Raw genomic sequence first — 20,832 nt, 5'->3', positions numbered from 1 at the left:
ATACCTTTAAATTTGGTGCTTTATGACCAGTGAAAAAAGAACAAACAGCTGTAGCATCTGCATTTGCTCAAGATACAGAAAACCTACAACTACCAGAGTGCAGTGCGGTGTAACAGACCACTGGTGGGTGATGTAATGCAAGCTTAGCCAATTTTTCACAGGAAACAATATGATGGTAACAAATTATGTGGAATTACATTTAAAATAGTGCACTAAAATATATTTCTGAAAACATTTTCCTGACTAGGTGACACGATAACAGAATCATTGTTCACATTTTGATACTCACTGCTTATGTCAATATTTTCATCTGCCTCCAGTTTTACAATGCAGGAAACAATATGGTGCCCACATCTTGTTTACAAATTCTCACATTACAGCCAAACAGTGCACTAAAATTTGTTTCTGATGACATTTTAGGTGAGAAACAGATAATGCAGTAACAGAGTCCTGGTTAAGATTAGATCAGCCAAGTTTTAAAGTGTGGTCTGAGTTTGAGAGAGAGAAAGGGGCAGGTCTCTCTCTTGATCTGCTTCAATAATCCAGAGAGCAAGTAAAAAACGGCCGGGTGACGTGACAAATTTTTGCTGAGACAAGCAGGGAGGTCTGGGCACTCCCTGCTCATCATTTGCACACTGCCCACATTGTTATGATACAAAACTGGTTGAAAACCATCAAAGAATCCCTTTAAATATCATAGCCGGTATTTGTTTATTTTAGCTTATTCTCGTGTTATTTTTGAGGGAGCGCAAATCCTATTTCCTTTTTGGGCGGTCAGTTCAGAGAACGCACATTTGCATTTCCATGACAAAGCATTTTTTGTGAATGTGTCTGTGCGTGAGCATTTGAAACAGTACATGATTATATTGTGGCATTAAGATTATAAAGCACGTCCTCTTAAGCAGAGGTCTCATTTTCCACATATCCCATATGCACTTCCCTGCAGTGCAGGGTGATTGTAGCTTTGTGTTGAAAGCTGTAAAAAATTTACTGTTTATTTTGCTGGGAGGCTGACCACATTATTATGAGATTAAGTGTCCAGAGCAGATTCCGCCAAGTCACACCACAACTCTGTGTGATAAAATCTCACCACAACAGCAAATATGTTCAAGTTGACCCCTGACCTCGAATTCCTGCTGCAACACCTGTTATTCATGTTGATGGCACTGCAGCTGGTCTCTAGCTGGACTGTATAACAATACCATAAATAACATGTATCATTACATAAGTTGTGTGGACATTCACAAGGTGTACTAAAATAACATTGCATATGATATTCACTCAAAGCCCAGAGTGCACAGTGGGGCACAGTGGATTTGGGGTTGGTTAAAATATTAAACTATGCAGGAATTTATGCAGGATCACAAAGTTTTTGTGATTCAACCAAACCTTTTTCACACTTGCTTTAGGGAAGACACTTATTCACAGGCCCTTCTGAGGTGCGATAACTTAGGAATAATCAAAAGCAGTCAGTTTTCATGACATGGACTCATTTTTCAAGATTTTCATGCTTTGGAGTTTGATGCAAAATATAAATATAGTAAACTATTTTAAAATAAAAACCAGTTTTGCCAGAATCGAGAAACATAAATATAGAACAGAAAAAAATAAAATAAACATATGTTTTAAAAAATCAGGAATAATATTCACAATAAATATGAATTAAAATATGCATGTTGTCAGCATGCATGGTTGTAAGCAAAAATAGACAGTGAAAATGGTATTTTGATATTATACCATCATTTACTGCAGTTTCACTTTCTCTTTGAGGAAATACAAATATATGTGTTAATCAACCTTTCTTGTTTCTGTTTCAAAATTAAAGCCCTCTGACAATGTTCTGTTGACAGAATCCCTTCAGTTGTTGACACAAGGCTTTTTATTGTAAAATATTTGCAGGATATACAATATATTTGCTGCTGACGATGCAGGACTTTGCACGGCATCATGAATAAGTTCTTATAAATGTGGAAACACATTACTCAGCAGGCAGGCAGCAGTGCTGCAGCAACAACGCTGCCAGTGTGAAAACTGCAATCATGCAAGATGCAGCAGTGTTCCAGGCATAAGGAGTGGGTAGAGGTTTACAGTACAAACTAGAAATAGAACATGCACTATACAAACATATAGTCTCAAGATGTGCCTAACACTTATTAGTGAGGGTCCTGGGCCTTGTAAATGAGGACAATAGTAGTTGAAAACAAACTATTCTTTTGGCATGAGCTTTTGGTCCTAATGGCCCGCAGCCTCCTGTTAAAGGGGAGTTTTTCAAGAACAAAGTTTCCTGGGATGGGAGGGTCAGCCACAATATTTTTTGCCTGCCTGGGGGCTCAGGAGGCAAACACCGTGCACATGGCGCATGGTTTGTTAACTTCCGTTTTGAAGCCTTGGGTTTGGCATTTCAGCTATTGCTATCTTGGTTTTTAGAAGCCAAAGGTAACTTCTTTTGGGCAACAGGCTGGCACTGTGTGTCATTTAATGCAGAGCAGGTGGCCCCAAATGCAGAAGATGGCATGTAACAGGAACTGGAAAAGATCACTCTTTACTCCAAGCACACAGTGACTGAACATCACACAACCAAATCAAGGATCCAACAAAGACTGAAGTTAAAACCAGGACTTAAATACAAACTACACTGACGAAGAGATGAAGTGCAACTGGAGAAAATGGGTTGAGACGCTCAGGTGAGGGGAAAAAAGTGATGAGGCAGAAGAACAGAGAAACTGAGGAGCAGGAAGGACTGACGAGGCTGATGTGAGACAGGTGTGTAGCTGGTAAATGAAGAAAAGGCAGCACAGGAACACAGGAGATGAAAAACACTATAAACAGAAACCTAAAAAACAAGAAAACACATCATCCCCAAAATAAGCCAACTAAACTTGAAAACAAAGACAGACCAACCAATGACAGAGCAGATTGTCACTCACAGCCGCGATGCACTTAATTATGTTAACTTTAAATGTTAATAAAATGTAAATGGGTGAGCTAGCCTACATAAAATCATGCTGCTGCTGTGCAGTTATCCTAAGTGTTGATTTAGCCAACAAGACCATAACTGCTTTTTTTGTGCCACGCTGTAAACATTTTTATTTCTGCTGTAAAGTTGGGCATTTTAACGTGGGGGTCTGTGGGGACTGATCCTTAAGTGAACTGCAGTTTTTGGCTCTTCTTTGTTGGCTTCATATTTCAGCCCCAAAAGTTGCCACTTAAGACAGATCTGCTGTGTTGTTAAAGGATGCAACAGCTCTTTTTTTTCTTTTTTTTTTTTGTCAGATAACATATGTGAAGATAATTATTATTAATGCCAAGAATTTGTTCATAGAGTACTTTTTAAACATATTTATACTACATTTTTTATCCATCCCCAGACGTGTTTTCTACGTGTTCACAATTGGACTGGGGACTGAAAGTCAGGAGACAGACAGAAGCAGAAACAAAATGAACAAAAAAATGAAAAAAAAAAAAAAAAGAAATAGAAAACCCTAGGAATGAGTCCTAAAACCCCGAAACCAGTTTGCATTTCAGCACCTCCAATTCCTCTGTCTCAAAGTCAGTAGGGTTTTTGAATGGCCTTTTGGTAAGAAGCCTGAAATATGGTCTGTGGTTAACAGATTTTGAGACTTTCATGTTTTGTCCTACAACATAAATTACTTCAATAAATACCCTACTCTTGAACTTTGAAACTTTTATGTGTCTTAAAAAAACAGTTGCTAACAAGTGGCTGGATGAGACTACAGAACGTCATCAAGCTGTGTCACGCCACATGACTTTACAGCCTCGCAGTGGTGGTGACGCAACCACACTGTAGTTTGTTTTTAGGCTTCAAAAATCCTGAAAGTGGTGTTCATTTGTGAAGATTATCATACTAAGCAAAATGTGTAAGTATCATAAACATTTGTTTAAGCACAGGGCTTAATTTCTCCTAGGCTTTTTAATGAGGGAACCAGGGCCATGTTAGTTCCTGGGTTTGCCTACAGAAAAACATGATCCCCAGGGGAACTTTATGGTTGGGCCACATAAGGTCAGCATGGTACACACAAAATAATTTCCACTGGTCAAACATATTGAGGGATTCACAGAAATTGCTCTGTATTTTTGCATTATTTTAATGTGAACAATTCTGTTTGCTTTAAAACACTGAACCCACAGGAATTTCCTGACCAACAATATTGATTCATCTTCCAAGAGAGGTCAGGAACCTTTGGCAGCCCTGTCACTATGATTGAACATGCACAAAGAAAGTGCAAGCGTTTTTCTCCTCTTTTTGTAGCATTGAAACTCACCTCCATCACATCATTATCATTCGCTGGGTAGAACAGCAGCCCACAGGGACCACAGCCTCATATCACTGCACCATGACATATTATGCTGAGAGACTTGAGGTCATGGCCCTGACATCAAGATGATCTGTCTTCAAGAGTTATGAGAGAAGAGCAGCGGATAAACCTTCAAAGTTGTAATAAATCTATGCACTGCTGTTTAAGAACATGCACACATTTGTCAGTTGGTATATGATATTCAGTCAACACAGTGCCAACAATAACAATAACCAACAGCCCATGCTTTCGACAGGTTTAATTATAACATGGACTCATAATCTCATTAAATGCTAAGAAACGCTAAAGTGAAGATGACTTGTTAAGGGCAGAAATTATAACTGATACCCCACAATTTCACTATAACATTAGACAACTAAAACTTAGCTGTCAGATGTCTTAACCATTAACCTAAACTTAGGCTGAAGGTCTTGAAAAAGACAAATTTGAAAGCATCTGGCTAAGAGGTTAAATTTCACAGGCTGTAAACATTGTCTTTGAAGTCTGTCTCCATTCATCATCCTGACTTCTGTGCCCTATTGGTCTTTCCTTTTGTTTGTCTTTTTCAGACCTGTTCCTTGAGTCCTTCCTGCTCCATATCATCTCCTCAAATTCACGTTTTTTCACGCAATGAGTTTGTGTTTAGTTTTATTTAGTTTTGTTGTTTTTTTATTACTTTTTTTTTTTATTGTCTTTTGTCACTCTTAGACACACTGGGGAAGCTTACTTATGTTAAAAAGGCAAGATATGGTGGATTTTGCAAAATATGTCACCTTAAACTCCAGCTGAATTGCTACAATATCAAGGTCAGAGGATCATCAAATACACTCCTTTGGTTATTATTTATTTTATTTTTTTAAATTTGCTACAGGGTAGATTGTTTTCGAATGATAATTTCCAGGAAAGTTTGAGGTTATTGCTTCAGTTATTTGTCATGGTTTTCATCAAATTTAATTAAGTTTGCATCCTGTTAGACAAAGAGAATGATTATTGTCTGTAAATTTTGAACAACTACCAAAAAATACTTCTTCAGTTTGCTTCAAGGAAAAATAACCAGCTGCTCTCTCCTACCCAGAACGGTGTGACCGTGCATGGTAGGTGAATTTGACAGACCTCATGCTGTTGAGTTTATTGCTCTCTAATTTGTTCTAGTTATTACCTGGTTGTTTTGACTGCATTTTTCAAAGCAAAGTCAAACAGAGGAGGTCCGGCTCAACCAAGGATTTGTTGTTATGTCAGTTAGCACCATGGATTTTATGACCTTTTCCTTGCTTTAGGATTTTCATAAATTCACCATGCAATTTTCATTCTGCCAGGAGATACACACCCAATTTATTATGCATTCCATTCAATCAGCCAGCATTTCTGTGTCGTGATAAAGTAATTCGGACCCCTGCTGCTGTCGTGAGTTAAATCCATTTATAATACAGGTCGCAACCAAAGTCTGTGACACATTGTTTCTCCTCTTTTATTCAGCTTTTTTTTTTTTTTGCTTTATACCCTGCACGGGCACACACAGCTTTCCAATTACAGCTCAACGAGTCAGTGATTTTGGAGAAAGGTCGTTGATATTTAAGCCCAACACAGAATACACCCACTTCAGTCAGTGCTCCTTCAGAAGCTAAATTTCTTCCTGCTCACACTGCCTTTCTGTTTGGCCTTTCCCCTGTTCTGTGCACAAAGATGAATGACTAGCGTTGTGTGTCACGGTCTGAGCCACTTTGCATTTGCTGAATGTGACAAAGAGCAACAAATCCTCCAACCCTGACAAATTAAGTTCATTCCTACCCTCTAATGCCACACACAGGAGCATTTCCTAAAAAAGCGCCCCTACTGGTGTCATACCTAAAGAAAATGAACAATGATATATTGACAATAATTTAAAAGGTGACAGTACCGTAATTCACCAATTGAATGACATGATCAATGCATGTTGATTTTGAATATATTTAAGGGTTTCCCACACATTCATTTATTTGTAGTGACGTGTCACAGTATCAACATTTGGCGCCACATGTTGAATTTTCTGAGCATACTCTGGGCACAGACGGAGCAGCAGAATGCCAGACGCAGTGAAAGTGAACGTTAACTGTTCATTGCACTGGATCTTTAAGTTTGCGTTCACTCACTTCTTCAGCAGCAGCTCCTCATACATCAATCAGATCTGATCAGCGCTGATTGGATCGACTAAATTATTCACCCAGTGACTCAACAAAGCAAAGTAGAAAAAAAAAACTTATGAAGAGTTCCACCTACGCTGTGTTCAAGGACTCAAAAAAACATCCAAATTTAGAGAGGGGACATAGAATAATACACAGGGAGCCACAAAAAAGGGCTCATTTATGTGTAGGAGACATAGGCTGGACAAAGAAGAGATCTCACTTGGAATTTTTCCTTTCAACAGGAATGTCTCATCTGCTTACATGGGGGTAGGCTGGGATTTACAAGCCATATTGCAGCCAACCACCAAGGGATGATCAAAATATTTTGGCCTCACTTTTGGGAAGCTGTTATATTGTATTATATTGTGTATTTTGTACTGTATCTTTACATACAGTCTGTGGTTTGGACAAATGACTTCTCTGGGTTTCTAAAGGAACTTATTACTCTGCCAAACCATCAAATGTGCAACACTGTGTAGCAAGCCACAGTCTCCTGGGCAAAGCTTTAAGAATGTGTTCTCTGTGCTTTAGGTATCAGTGTATTTATTTTCTTTACATTTAAGACTGGCAGTGATTTTCAGGCAGTTTGAGCAAAAGGTCTGCACATACTGTAACAGTCAGTGCATAGTGAGCATGTGATCGGTGCGTTTATATTCCCATATCGCATATATATTCCCCACTAAACATAATGATCTTAACATATCGGATAAAACATTTTCCTACCTAGCAGCAATACTCAACTTTGGCCCACAGTACAAATGTGGCCCCCGAAAGGTTCTGGGTGGCCCCCTAACCACTTTCCAATTCACAAAAAAAATAAATAAATAAAGAGATAAACACTTGGAATAGTCTTTGTGCTTTTAGTATACATAAGGTGCCAGAGTTCAAAAAACAGTAACAAAATAGAGCTTGTTTATCAAAAGAAAAGTGCCAGTATAGCATCCCCTGCACTCCCCAAAAGAGATCTGAGCTCCTAATGACCTAAATTTCAAGAACTGTCCTAAAATCCCAATGTCCTTAAATGCTATAAGTGTCCAAAAATCTTAGACATATCCTTAAATCCCAGATATGTCCTAAAATCCTAGAAACTTATTTAAATTCAAGAAAGATCCTAATATTTGAGAGTTGGCTTAGAATTCTAGAAATGTCCTAAAATCCTAGAAATGTTGTTAAATCTTAGAAACATCCTAAAATCCTAGAAATATCCTAAAATGTCCTAAAATCAGAGAAATGTCCTAAAATCAGAGAAATGTCCTAAAATCTTAGAAATACTCTTTAATCCTAGAAACATCCAAAAATCTGAGAAATGTCCCAAAATCCGAGAAATGTCCTAAAATCCAAGAAATAGCCTTAAATCCTAGAAACATCCTTTAAATGTTAAAAATGTCAAAAAAATCCAAGAAATGTCTTTAAATCCTAGAAATGTCCCCAAATCCTGGAAACATGAGCCTGCTGCAACTGGCCCCAGGCCTCCTGTCATTTTGCAAAAGTGGTCCCCAAGAAAGTTGAGTATCCCTGCCAAATTAACTCCTGCTGAAACAAAACAACATCGCTTGAGTAAAAAGAAAATGTCTCATTAGGTACAAAAAGAACTAATATGAATGTGAGAACAAGTTTAGTTTTGGACTGGAAGAAAACAAGTCAGGTTACCAAAAAAACTTTAAACAGGGGGAAGCGGCAGCCAGAGTGTGCCAACAACCTCCCAGCATGATCCGGAAACAAGATAACAAGGGAAATCGCGTTAGAGATGCTCATAAAGAAATGGGAGATAGTCACTTGTCTCAGGGGTAATCGTCATGCATCAGTCTATCAATATAAATATTGTGTGTGTGTTTGGCAAGTTACTTGAAAAATACAATCACTTACTCATTAATCAACAGCAAAACTGAATTCCCTTACTGATATTAAGATGTAGTACTTTGCTCAGTTTTGTCAAATGTGCCCTCCAACAAGTGCAAAGCCTTCACATCAACACATCAGATCCTTATTTGGTGGTTTGAATCTGCGTGATGCTCAAGTTGTGAATGTTTTTAAAGTTATGTTTTATGCTGATGAGACTACTGGGACTCTACAGTATGTTTGGATAAATGATTGCTCTGGGTCTCCAAAGACATTTTTTTGTCTGTCAGACTATCATGTTTAGCATGCAGCAGTCTCCTGAACAAAGTGTTAAAGCAATGTGTTTTCTATGTGTCAGTATATTTGTTTTTTTAAACCTTTGAGTCTGGCTGTGATTTTCCACAGAGCAGGGAGGGTGAGCAAGAGGTCAGGACATAGAAGTCAATGCAAAGTCAATAGGTGATCATAAATTCTACCACTGAGCTGCTTTGAACGTGTGGAATGCTAAATGTTATCTTAACATATTCAGGAAAACCACATCCCATATGTTGCTGAAACTAACCACTGTCCCCCATGAGCTAACACAGAACTGTAGGTATGGTTTGAAAAGCTGCTTTTAAAAGTTTCACGCTGCATTCTCGGACGAAAATGATGCTTCTGTTGCTGAAATTTTAAATCTAATTTAAAATGAACATTCGACCCCATAATAACCTATATACCACAATACCACAAAGATATTTTTAGCTTAAATAACATGGTCCAGAAAATGAAATCATGCAGGCGTTTGACAACTACTCAGGAACACCTCATGAGGTCACAAACTCTGAACAGTCTTTCCTTTAAACAGCTGCATGTATGATCCATCTCACAGTGCAGTATTGGGGTCATACGTTGGCCTAATAAATCATGGACGGGACTTCAGCTCTCTGGCCTTCATCAGTATTCGTCAGCACCTCTGCTGAGAATACAGTAATATTATTTATTGCAGGTACAGTAGCATTAGCAGTTTCAACATTAGCATGTAACAGACATGGGTATTAGAAGGATTAATTAATAGGTTACTAGTACTTTTATTGAGTATTTTATTTTAGGCGATCTACTAAATAAAATAAGACAATCATTGATCAATGTACCATCATACAAAAGTTTGTGTGATATCCTACGAATTAATGATCCAAGAAGGCACTTACATACCCATTCTTAAGTTGCGCAATTAACATAAAGTTACGGAGGTTAGGTTTTAGAAAAGAAAGATGGTGATGATGTAATTTAAAATGACTCAAAGTTCACCCATCCACCACCCAGCACTTCCCTCTTTAGTCCTATCAGGGCATTGATCGCGAGATCGTGGTCTTCCCAAACGTGCGTTTTACACAAATTATTTGCTCATCATTGAACAGGATATGTATGAATTTTGATTAGTTTACATAGGAAAAGGTATGGATAGCGCATTGGAGTAGCCTGTATTTATAATACTTCACTACATTTTTCTGAATGTTGTATGACTTAATGCTGCTACACAGATGGCGAGATGGTGGGCTGAATGGGCACTCCTTGGTTAGCTGGCACAACAGTAACAGAGAATTCATTTCTATAGTAAGATTTACCCAACAAAACATCCGATGACTATCCTTCAGCTGATTGCTGCATTTAGTATGGCATCCAGTCACCAAGGAACTATGTTAAAAAAAACAGGGTTCTTTGATGACTGAACCTAAAACAGCTGTGTAAAAAAAAAAAAAAGAAAAATAGAACCTATAAAAGAATGATGACAGCCAGCTTATTGACATCAGTGCACCACAGGAGCACATGAGTCTGCCTTTCTGTCCATTTGTGTGTGTTTGTGTGCATTTGGGTTGTTTCATCGGTGTGTCAGTGCAACATTACGGACAGGCCAGAGAATGGGTGAACAGGAGACAGCAGAAGGAAATGAGGTCTTTGAAAACTTTTCAGGAGCTTCCTTTCTTATTCAGTCTCTTTCAATCTACAATGTGCAGATGTATTTGGATCGGTGTTTTAGTGCTGCTTAGGAGGAGACGGAGAGTAATTAGTGATAGCGCATCACTGCATCTTGCCGTTTAAGGAGCGGAAATGACCACATTCCAGGTGATGTGTGCTTATCAATGCCGATTGTAGCTGGAGGCGATAAAAACCTGTGTCTACTACAGAGTCATCTGACCCAGGTGTGAATAACAATCATACACATTCTCACGGCATTAAAAAGACAGATGTAAGCAGGTTTTTTGTACAGTGGGATGAGGCTTATGTTGAAAACAGTTTGAATGCAGTTCAATGAATGACATTATTGACAGTTGGGTTAGAGAATCCTCAGCTCTGGTTGGTTGGTTTTGTTAAGCGCAGTGGATAATTGCAAATACAATTAGTAGCACTACAAGAAGGCAGAAAAATATACTTTCTCCCACAGACTCTGTTTAATAATCTGTTTATTATCATTATTATTATTATTATTATTATTATTATTATTATTATTATTATTGTTGTTGTTGTGTGTATCTGTGCCTTACGTGCACACAATTTCCATTCCTTTTAACTAACCAGGACACCAGCAACAGTGGGGCAACATGGGAAAAGAGAGCAAGATGTTGAAAAAACAGTGTAAGGACCATCCTGCAGATGCATTTCAAAGGTGGTGACTGAAAGCGTAGGTATCAGCATCTTTTTGTCTGAGTCTTTCTGAGTCACCATTCTCTTATCCACCTGCTCACATTTCCTGTTTGCCCAAGGACTATCATTAACTTCAATCTGGACCTAATATTTACACCAGTAGGCCGATATATCTTCACTTTGTTAATAAACCCCTGAACTCATCCTGTCTGCCTGGTCCATCTGTGTTTGGGTTCTCCTCACTTTGTTGCCAGAATCCTGTGGACGTAGCAGTTTGGCCAAGAAGTGTTGTATTACACATCCTTGCATCATCCATTTCAAGCTTAGTGTGAGCATGATTGTCAAAATGTGTCAGAAACTGTGGAAAGGGTCAGAAGGGTTAGTCAGCAATAGGCTGAACTTAGCCTCCTGCAAAGGGGGAGAGAGAGAGAGAGAGAGACTAAAAAGTCATAAAAAGTCGAAGTGAGGGGCTCTTGTGGACTGTTTTTTGATTTATACGTAACTCAAGCAGTGCGGTTTTGTCACAGCTGTCAAAAGCCTGCTGGGTTGCCAAAGAACGTGCAGCCCCTACCACACACAAAGAAATCACTGGCCCGAAGACAAGAAGCTCATTACACAAGAGGCTTTGAATGAAGATCAAGTTCAGCGTCTTGCTGTGTGAAACTGATTACACTGGCTAACAAGTCTTATTCTGACACATGAACCAGCCTTGTCTGCTAATTTAGAATTCTTATTCAATCAAATCATCCAAATCACAATCAGCATGTTCCGGCCGGAGGAACTTTTTCATAGTTCCAAGAACTTGATTTTTTAAAATATTGTGTCTGATTATAGTTCTTGAACATTGTTTTAAGGGACTTCTCTCGCCCTTGCTTCAGAGTAGGTATTCTCCTACAACAAGAAGAAGCTTGACTGAGGTAAGTGCACATTGAATGGTCAAACACATGAGCCAATATAGCACTGCAACTGCAACTCTTAAAGACCTGTTACCAACCACACAAACAACAGCTCATAACAACATCAACAACTACACTAACAATACAAAATAGAAGAAAACGTGTACAAATGGCCCAACAGTGTAGTTCAGTTATGTAGTATGTAGTTTCATAGTGCAGAGGTAACATTGCTATACCAACCACCAGTCAACCTAATTCACTTCAGTGCTCCTATTGGTGGTGTGAATGCAAACAGATATTAATAAGCCCTTGATGGTCTGTAGTTCTCAGGGTAGCTCCCCAGTGGACAAGTCCTCTCAGGGAATCTCCAGAACTGTTGGGTCTGAAAGTGACTTGTGACAAAAACTATGGCACAAATTATGAGGTCGTATATCGATAGAAAACTGTTCTCCATGAAAACTTTCCAAAATTGCCAGTTTAAATATCTGGCTGACAGGAAGCAACATGATTATTCTTTCAGAGTTGAGATATGAAACTTCAAAACTCTCCCTTTAACGCTGCTTTGGCTGCCACCCACTCTTCAGATAGATATCTGGTGTGTTAGCAGCTAAATGCTTCATTTATACCCACCAGCTAATCACTAACCTGGTCAGTTGTTTGGTGCTAGGCAGGTAGTGTACAGTTTCTCAGGACTTTTTCCACTAAAAACAGATGCTGGAGGCCAAGTTATGAGTGTTAACCAAAACATTAAAGTTGCGGGCCTTGCGGGGCCTCCACCCAAAGTCATCATATACTGCTGATTTTGCAGTGATTTCAGCGTCCTTATGATACGCCGCTCGATAGCATCAGGTTGAACCCTGGATTTTCATGTGGGAGTCCAGTGTTTGCTCTCCATTTGAATGTGATGGGTTTTTTTTCTACATCTTACCAGGTGCCTCCATCATCTAAACCTAAACATCAGTGCCAGCATGAGCTTGTGTTGACATTCTGGCATTGGCCTCCATATGTTTGGTTGCCATGTGTTTGTGTTGCCTAAACATAACAACATGCAGCGCAATTCCACCATGTACTTTTGTTGACATCCCAGAACGTCACTATCAAATGCAGAAAGATACTTGAGCATAATATGTTGATGCAGGGGTCCAGTGCAAAGGGGCAATATGTGACAGTGTGTGATGACAATGTGTTATAACAGCTCAGTGGCTAAAAAAATTAACTTATCTTAAATACATCAAGTTTTATTCATTTATTTTTTTATCTCACTCCCTCTCGACTGTCTCCAACGCTGATTAAACATGTTGAATCGGCTGAAAAACAGCTGCCAAGTATCAACGAAGGCCAATGGTGCGGGACACACCAATGAAATCTAGGACCAAAAGCCCAACATTGATCAATAGCCAAGCATTGGCTTGGTGTGACAGAGCGTGAGTTGAAAACAGCCTAGATTTTTGATTATTTCAACCAGCTCTCATCACAAGTTGTCACTTTGTCAGTGGACCTCTGTGTCTACATATAAACCTCTAAGGGATCCTTCTGTGTCTGTTGACATTCAGGATACCGCTACAGATGCTGGAATGTCAACAAAAGCAGATGGTGGGATTAAAATTCAAAAGAACAAGATTACGTTTAGGCAACAAAAGCACATAGCAACCAACACTGGGAAGTCAACAAATGCACATGCTTAGGATTTATGCCACAAATGCACGGATGGCTAGAATTAGGCAAAAAGAGCACATGGTTAGGTGTAGAAAAAAAACACGTAGTGACCTCCAGGGTTAAAGTCGGAGGTTTGTTGGACCCATCCACTGGACCTTCCTACCTGCCCTAAAGTGACCTTTGTGTTCCTTACATTGCATCATTACTGGCAGCATTTGGACCTGACACTGTCCAGTGGTGTCTAATTTGGATTAATCCATCTGGCCACGTTCTGGACTGACACTACCTGTTGGTTTATCATGGGAATGGGATCGAGCTGCTTACTTGGGTGCACCGACACCTTATTTGAACTGCTGAGAATTAGTCTTTATTGGGAAAAGCAAGGACTATAACACTCTAAGATACAATATTGAACAAACCTTCTTTCTTGACACCGCCTCTGACTGACAACTAAAGTCACAATCCAAATCTGTCAAAATACATTATCTCTGCTGCACACGTGAAACTTATACCTCTTCTCATTCCATCAAGATTTGACTTCACTTTTAGCTCTGCAGCTCTTCAGCAACACGTACTCTGAGGTTCTGCACGCACGCACAAACAGCCAATAACTTCCAGTAAATCATTACTCTGGTTGGAATGACAGCTAAATGAGAACTTTTCTCTAGAAAGTCATAATACAATTCAGTCTCGCAGCAGGAAGGAGCGAGAGCCACACACACACACACACACACACACACACACACACACACACACACACAAAGGATAACATGCCAAGGAAAAGCTCTCTGTTCTTGTAGTTATGAATATTTGTAATAAAAGCTGATCCATTTTAATTCTCTCTCTCTCTCTCTCAAAAATTGAGTCTGAAAATTAAGTCTCGGATATGTTCATAATATATAACAAATTCTGGTGACTGTCCTTCATCTATGATTAATGTCAACAGAGATGAGGCACATTGATACATCTCCATGCTACATTGTCAAAGCTACTATGATTATACATAGTTTATCGATTCATTTTTATTGCTTTCGGGTGTGACAAATTAGCTATTGTAATCTAGCGGAGGCACACATGGACTAATCAATCATCAGTTTGTAGTTCCACAGGTGGAGGAGAAATGCTGTGTGTCAGTGAGTCATGATCTTAACATAGTGCTGTTGCGTGCCTCGTTGGGTATAATTGTCTAACATTAGAGGTGATAAGCAGGTTCCCATCCTTTGACTCATAAATTCATCACTCAGAGCTGGTCCCAGGTCTGAGAGTGGTGGCACGCAACCAAAGTCTGAGGAGAGAGTGAAACAAAACCACCACACACCAACAATCATACCTACAATGTGACTGTTGTTCCTGTCTCCCATCACCTCAGGCTATCCATGTCTTCTCATGCTCAGTGACAAGACATTCCTCAGTCTGGGACATGTTAGACCGAGGAATTACAGGCAATACACAGGACAGCACACTGGTTTATTTCTCACACTACATGCTCATTAAGTTTGGTATGTCTCAGTGTCAGAAAAAACAAAACAGAGTAAACAAAAACTGATAGAGAAGGAATAGTGACTTAGCTGTGAGCTTACACTGTACAAAAAAACCCAAAACACCCAAAATTGTGAACATGCTGAATACATTTATTTCATGTTCCGCATTGTTAAATACTCAATGCTAATTGGTCGATTACGATGTTCTACAGTCTGTTAGTTATCAGTAGCAGACAGCTGCTATGAGAAACAGTTAGTATGGTTGCTGTTCTGTTCATGAATACTTAACAGAAAAAAATCCTTTCAAAAGCAATAAAGTCATTTTCAAATCAATATTTTGTCTCAAATTATTGATTTATTTGGTAAATAGCTGTGTAATAAGCAGAATCGGGGCTCCTACAGCTTAAGGCAAGTTTGAGTGTTTCTTGATGCCATTGGAATACCATGAAAGATTTAAGGTTAGGGACTTTTTTTCTGAAATAAAACATGCTTTTTTTTGAAGATGAGGGTCAAACACTACTGAGAAATATCTCTTTGAAATTTTATATTTCTCACTCTGCATATGGGATTCCACTGCCTGGATTCCTATTGTGTCGAGTCTAAAAATCTTTCCACTTTTAGCCATGCTGTTTAATCTTGGTAAAATAGACAATTTTTGTTTGAATTTGTAGTTCCCCGTGTCATCTGGGGCACAGTGAAAGCTAACAGACAGTTGGTCCTCTGCAAAAGACAAAATGTGAGAGTTGTTGGTTCCACTATCATAATTTGTCTGACACTAAAGCAAAAGGCATTTGGTATATTATTAAAAAAGAAAGTTTCCAGTTATTGTGTGATTTTACAGTAATGGGTCAAAAAAAAAAAAATTCATAAAATCCTACCTCCCATCTTGTTATTTTGAAGACTTTTAATACACTTCACATTTTCACTTAATGCATTTTTAATTGAATTGCAGTTAAGGTCTGATTTTTGGGTTTATGAATTTAAAACCTGAGAAAAAGTTAACCCTTTGGAGCCTAACTTTCTTGTCTTGCTTAAGGATGCCTTTCAAGTGCATTTCCAAAGTCAATAAATAATAAAGAAAAAGGAAAGAAACAGGAAAAAAAGGAATACAACTCAACCCATTTCACTCTTTGAACCCTGAGCAAATGGGTATTTCTTTCAAAATCATGGGAAAAAAAGTGTTCTACAAATCACAAGAATTGAATATATTTAGAAAACTATACATATAAATATTATAATTACATATTTAAAATGACCTTACAGGTTATTATACATTTCAGGCACTTTTAATTTCTTTTTTTTTCACTTGTTTGTTTCATGTTTTTTTCCCTGTTGTTGTTTGTTGTTTGTTTTTAACTAATTTCCAGGTAATTTCCTTTTATTCTGTACTAATCTCTTGCTGATTTTCGGGTCTGATTTTGTTGCTCATTGCCTTCATCCCATATTTTTGTAAGGAATAAGGCACTTTGCTCAAGTTTCAAAGGATTACACATGATGAAAACAAACATTTCATATCATGCATAGGAAACTTAGCAGACATCTTCAAAGTTTAAAGTTATGAGAATGAATCATAGTGTGCATCACACGGCCTGTTAGAAAGCAGTGCTGCATTAGTAGCAGGGTATCTGAGGACTGGTTGTGGGGTTGGACAGGCAGCAGAGTGAATGCAGGCTCCGTCCTGCTGTTGTACACGTGCACTACACTGCCATCTCGTGGTTACTCAACAACCACACAGCCTGAGATCCCACTCAAACTCGACGGGAGGTCAAATAGTCGTTGGGTCTAATCTCACAGAGCATTCTGCATTTATCTTATTTGTAAAGATCACTCAGGAAAAACACAGGTTCTCACAACTGGGGTTTTATTTTCATTCCACAGCCTCTCAATAGACGCTGTTATAAAGCTCATCAAGATGTTCAAGTGGAAATTCAACACGTGGGAGAAAAGACGAAATGGCGAAATATACTTTGTCTTTCTGTAGATTTAAGACCAAGAATACAATGTTTGACAAGAATGTCAAAAATGTCCTGAAGGCAGTGGACGAAGATGTGATTTACACCCCTGCTGTCAGGCATCCACAGGGCTGATGTCGTGTCATCACATCATCCAGAAGTTTGCACGTTATGGTAGCGTCTGCACAACTGAGGCTCTTCAGCATCTTGTAAACGTGTCCTCTTTGTCCTTCTGTTCTCAGAAACATTCAGCTGATCTGATGTCACCTCTTTAAAAGGCTATTGATAGCTTTGACTTCGTCAGTAGACAGAGGAGAGAGATTGTAGCCGATCAGCTCAGGTTTGCCTGCAAACAAACAAGAAAAAGACACATCATGCTCACACTGCTGGGAGGACATTCAGCTGTCATCAAGTCCTAAGGATTTATCACTCACCACGTATAAGCAGCTGAAATAGAAATGAAATGAAGGGTTTCCCCTTTTCATCTGCTTTACCTGAGAAGTAATGATTGAGCTGCAGACACTCCCTAAACCACTGAGAGACATTCAGAGTTTACAGACACATCAGCGTTCAGGGGAAGTCGAACAGAAGTTACTGGTGACATTCTTCCAGTGTGTGAGTGATTGCAGAAATATTTCAGACACATAACAGGTGCTCTCTACTTATCTATCTTCTCAGCTTTCACAGGCCCAAAAGGGCAAAAAGTTAAAGTAAAAAGTTTCAGAAATTTTCAAATGAATACGAAGGAAAAAGCCATAAACACCCCTTAACCCTGAATACCTGAGGGCAGCAGAGGGGGTTTATAACTTTAAAAACAAACTCAAGAGGACCTACATTTGTAGTTTAGCTTTTAATGGAATCTGATCCTTTTTTATTATTACTACTATCATTTTATTTACTTATTTATTTATGTGTTTATTTACCTATTTATTTATTTTTATCTTTCTATTGATAGGTTTTATCCTGTCTGGTCTTTCCTCACACTTTGTGTTACAGTTTGTTTGCATTAAAAGTGCTATATAAATAAAGTCTGACTGATTGATTGATTGACTAATCGAGACTGACAAATACAAGCTATTTAGAGGATAGTTGCTGCCTATTAAAAGCTCTAGATTTTGTTTCAATACCTGTATGTTGATTTAAGCTCAAAATCAGCTAATGTGCTGCAAATGAACACATTTTTTTGAATGACTCTTTAGTGTCCAGTATGTACCTAGTCAGCCTGTCGAACATCCAGATTTTCACAAATTCCCGACTTTTCCCATTTACCATTATCATCGGGTACTGCTCATGCTGTCTGCTGCAGGAGGCGACTGACAGCCTGATCCCCTGACAGCTACACTCACTGAACAAGACTGAAAGAACATTTGTCTCAAAGCTGCTGTTTGCCACTCAAAGACCAACAGGCTGCTGCTCAGTGACATTTCTGTAAAATCATACTGAGCTCTAACGATCATCTAACAAACAAGTGCATGAACTGAATTTTTTTAATCTTTATTATCCTAAACTCACACATGATGACTACATGCACTGACGTTTTTTGGGGCGGGCAGCACTAACTGTCTAACATGCACACACTATAACAGGGTATCAAGAAGAAACTGACACCATATTTTGAAAAAAGTATCAAAACCCAAAAGGTCTGATATGTTTCAAAAAACAGATACTTTGCAGGAGAAACTCTGTGCAGCATCTCTGCTGGCTTCCAGATTGCCTCATGGTGAAAACAAGACTCTGGTATGCCACTGTGTCTTGCTGTTTGGCAAAAAAAATGCAGCTCCTCATAAAACCAAAAAAGTGTTGTTTTAACTTATGCTTGTATACAGATTACACATAAACAGGAACAACAGGTAACCAGTGAGCTTTAATTTTGCTTTTAGTCTTAATGCTGATGAGGACCTTCTGAACACAAGCTCTTAATATCCACACGAGAGCCTCGATCTTCTCAACGTGAAGCAAATAAGCGTATTAACCAAAGTGTCAAATTAATCCTTTAAATTCGTATGTTGTAGCTGGCGAACTGAACAGCTGAAAAGCTCGTCATACCTTGCATCTCATTTAGACGATTGACTTTGGCCTTCAGTCCTTTGCGAAGGTCGTTTATCTCCTTGTCCAGCTGCTCTTGGTCTGCAGGTGGGAAACAATGATCAGAGTTCAGGATTATCTCAAATGTGGCTGCTATATGTGTTCAACAACTCTTTATATATTTAAATGCATAGTGGAAATCTATCCAATGAATTTGGATTTTATGAAATGGATTTCTTTTACCTTTCTGAATCATATCTCTGGTCTTCGATTTGGGAAATTTGATGAACATATTTCCAAAGCAGACCTTCACTTTCTCTGCACATGACAACAGTGTTTAGTCAACAAACAGCATGACAAATATTTTTGCATATTCACAGGGATATTTGTTTTCATGACCAAAGTCAATAAGTCCAAGATATTACTGTTTGAATGCTTGCGCTGAGAAATGTATGCATGCACAGAAGCTTTTTTTCTCCTCTCTGACAACATCCTGTCATGGAGGGTCACTCACCTGCATCTGGCATGTCATGTTTCAGTGCACTTAGTGCCTCTCTGTTCCTGTTTCTCTTTGTGTCCAAGTCCACTATCTGAAACATCCACAGAAGACATTAGTTCTCAACATCAGTTTGCTTTTTCTTTATGGAATGTGAAAAAGCAAAAACAAGCTCATTCAAATTTTCAACCAGTTGGCTTGATATGAAAAATAGGACCAGAATCACAGACAAGAGTTGTGTTTTTATTATATGAAAGTTCTGTAAAATAAATATGCAATATACAACAGTCTTCACAGGGGACGAAATACCTGCATTACTGCCATGGGGGCTTTGCCAGGTGGTATTATTTAAAATGTTTGCAATTGCAATACACTGAGTGAGAGTCTAAATAAAAACTCAGGCTTTGTTCATCACAGTACAATACAACACTCCTGTGTTAAAAATCCCCCTAATAAACATTGTGTCAAATGTGACATTTGTGGATTAAATGCATTTTATTGCATGTTGTTTTGTGACCCGTCATAAAAATAATTGAGATTAACATGAAACATAACATGATTTTTTTAGAAACATGATCTGTTAACTGTTAGTAAGTATTAGTATTACGTGCAAAACTAAACATTTATGGTACTGTTACTGCTTTGTATTGGGTTGTACAATATTTTTTTCTCAATTGTTCCGTGTATTTCGTAATATTATGTCCTGCTAATATCATCATAGAGCCGCCAAACCACGTTCCTAGGGTTAAGGTATATTTATTTATAGATAAAGACGATGAACTCTAAATGTAGCTAGAAATAAACACCGTTTAAACCGTGAGTTAGCCTAGCTGCTAACAGCTAACTAGCTCCTCCGCAACAATGATATTTACATTATGGGATATATTTTAGTCCTCCTACAGTCCGAGCTTTGCGTGTCATTATCAACAGCTTATTGTCGCCAGGTCAATATTTAGCTACCTGTTGTTTAGTGGTGAGAACATCCTCAGCTGCCTCCTCAACTTCTGTCAGATACTCCAAAACACGCTGGGATGAAGCGTCCATGGTGGCTGTGTTGCTATAAAAATACGTCCGGTTGGAAACAACTATAGGAAACGGAAAGTACCGCTTAATTATAATTCCCCTTGGTCCGCGTGACCCCCATCCAACAATACATCTCATCTTTCAGTATTTCTTTTTCTTTCACTGCAGCTTTTTTTGGTCACATTTTTTATTATTATTAACCCTTAGACTAAACACAATCAAATCCCTCTGCTCACAAAATGCGCTTTTCAAAATCAAGCTTCAAATATTTCACATTTAACCAACATCAATCCTAATAATAAATATCAAATATTCATTAATATTCAGATTTTTAACCCTTGAATTGCCAGGTTTTTATCAT

The 20,832-nt window shown here is 38.5% G+C and overlaps 1 protein-coding gene across 1 annotated transcript; it reads right to left on the bottom strand.

Annotated features, from left to right (window-relative positions):
* Positions 1 to 16,819: 16,819 nt before the first annotated feature.
* pdrg1 (p53 and DNA-damage regulated 1) lies at positions 16,820 to 20,832 on the bottom strand. Its single transcript, XM_042501564.2, has 5 exons — positions 20,409 to 20,832; positions 19,467 to 19,542; positions 19,196 to 19,270; positions 18,974 to 19,054; positions 16,820 to 17,273 (listed from the first exon to the last, which is right to left on the bottom strand). Exons 1-5 carry the CDS (start codon positions 20,607 to 20,609, stop codon positions 17,191 to 17,193), a joined length of 516 nt encoding a protein of 171 aa, XP_042357498.2. The 5' UTR covers positions 20,610 to 20,832; the 3' UTR covers positions 16,820 to 17,190.

The sequence above is a fragment of the Plectropomus leopardus genome, chromosome 2 (genome assembly GCF_026936395.1).
Source record: "Plectropomus leopardus strain MGB_pleo_1.0 chromosome 2, ASM2693639v1, whole genome shotgun sequence".
In the NCBI taxonomy this organism is placed as follows: domain Eukaryota; kingdom Metazoa; phylum Chordata; class Actinopteri; order Perciformes; family Serranidae; genus Plectropomus; species Plectropomus leopardus.
The sequence above is the reverse complement of the archived record's forward strand: the minus strand, read 5'-3'. Positions and strand labels throughout refer to the sequence as shown.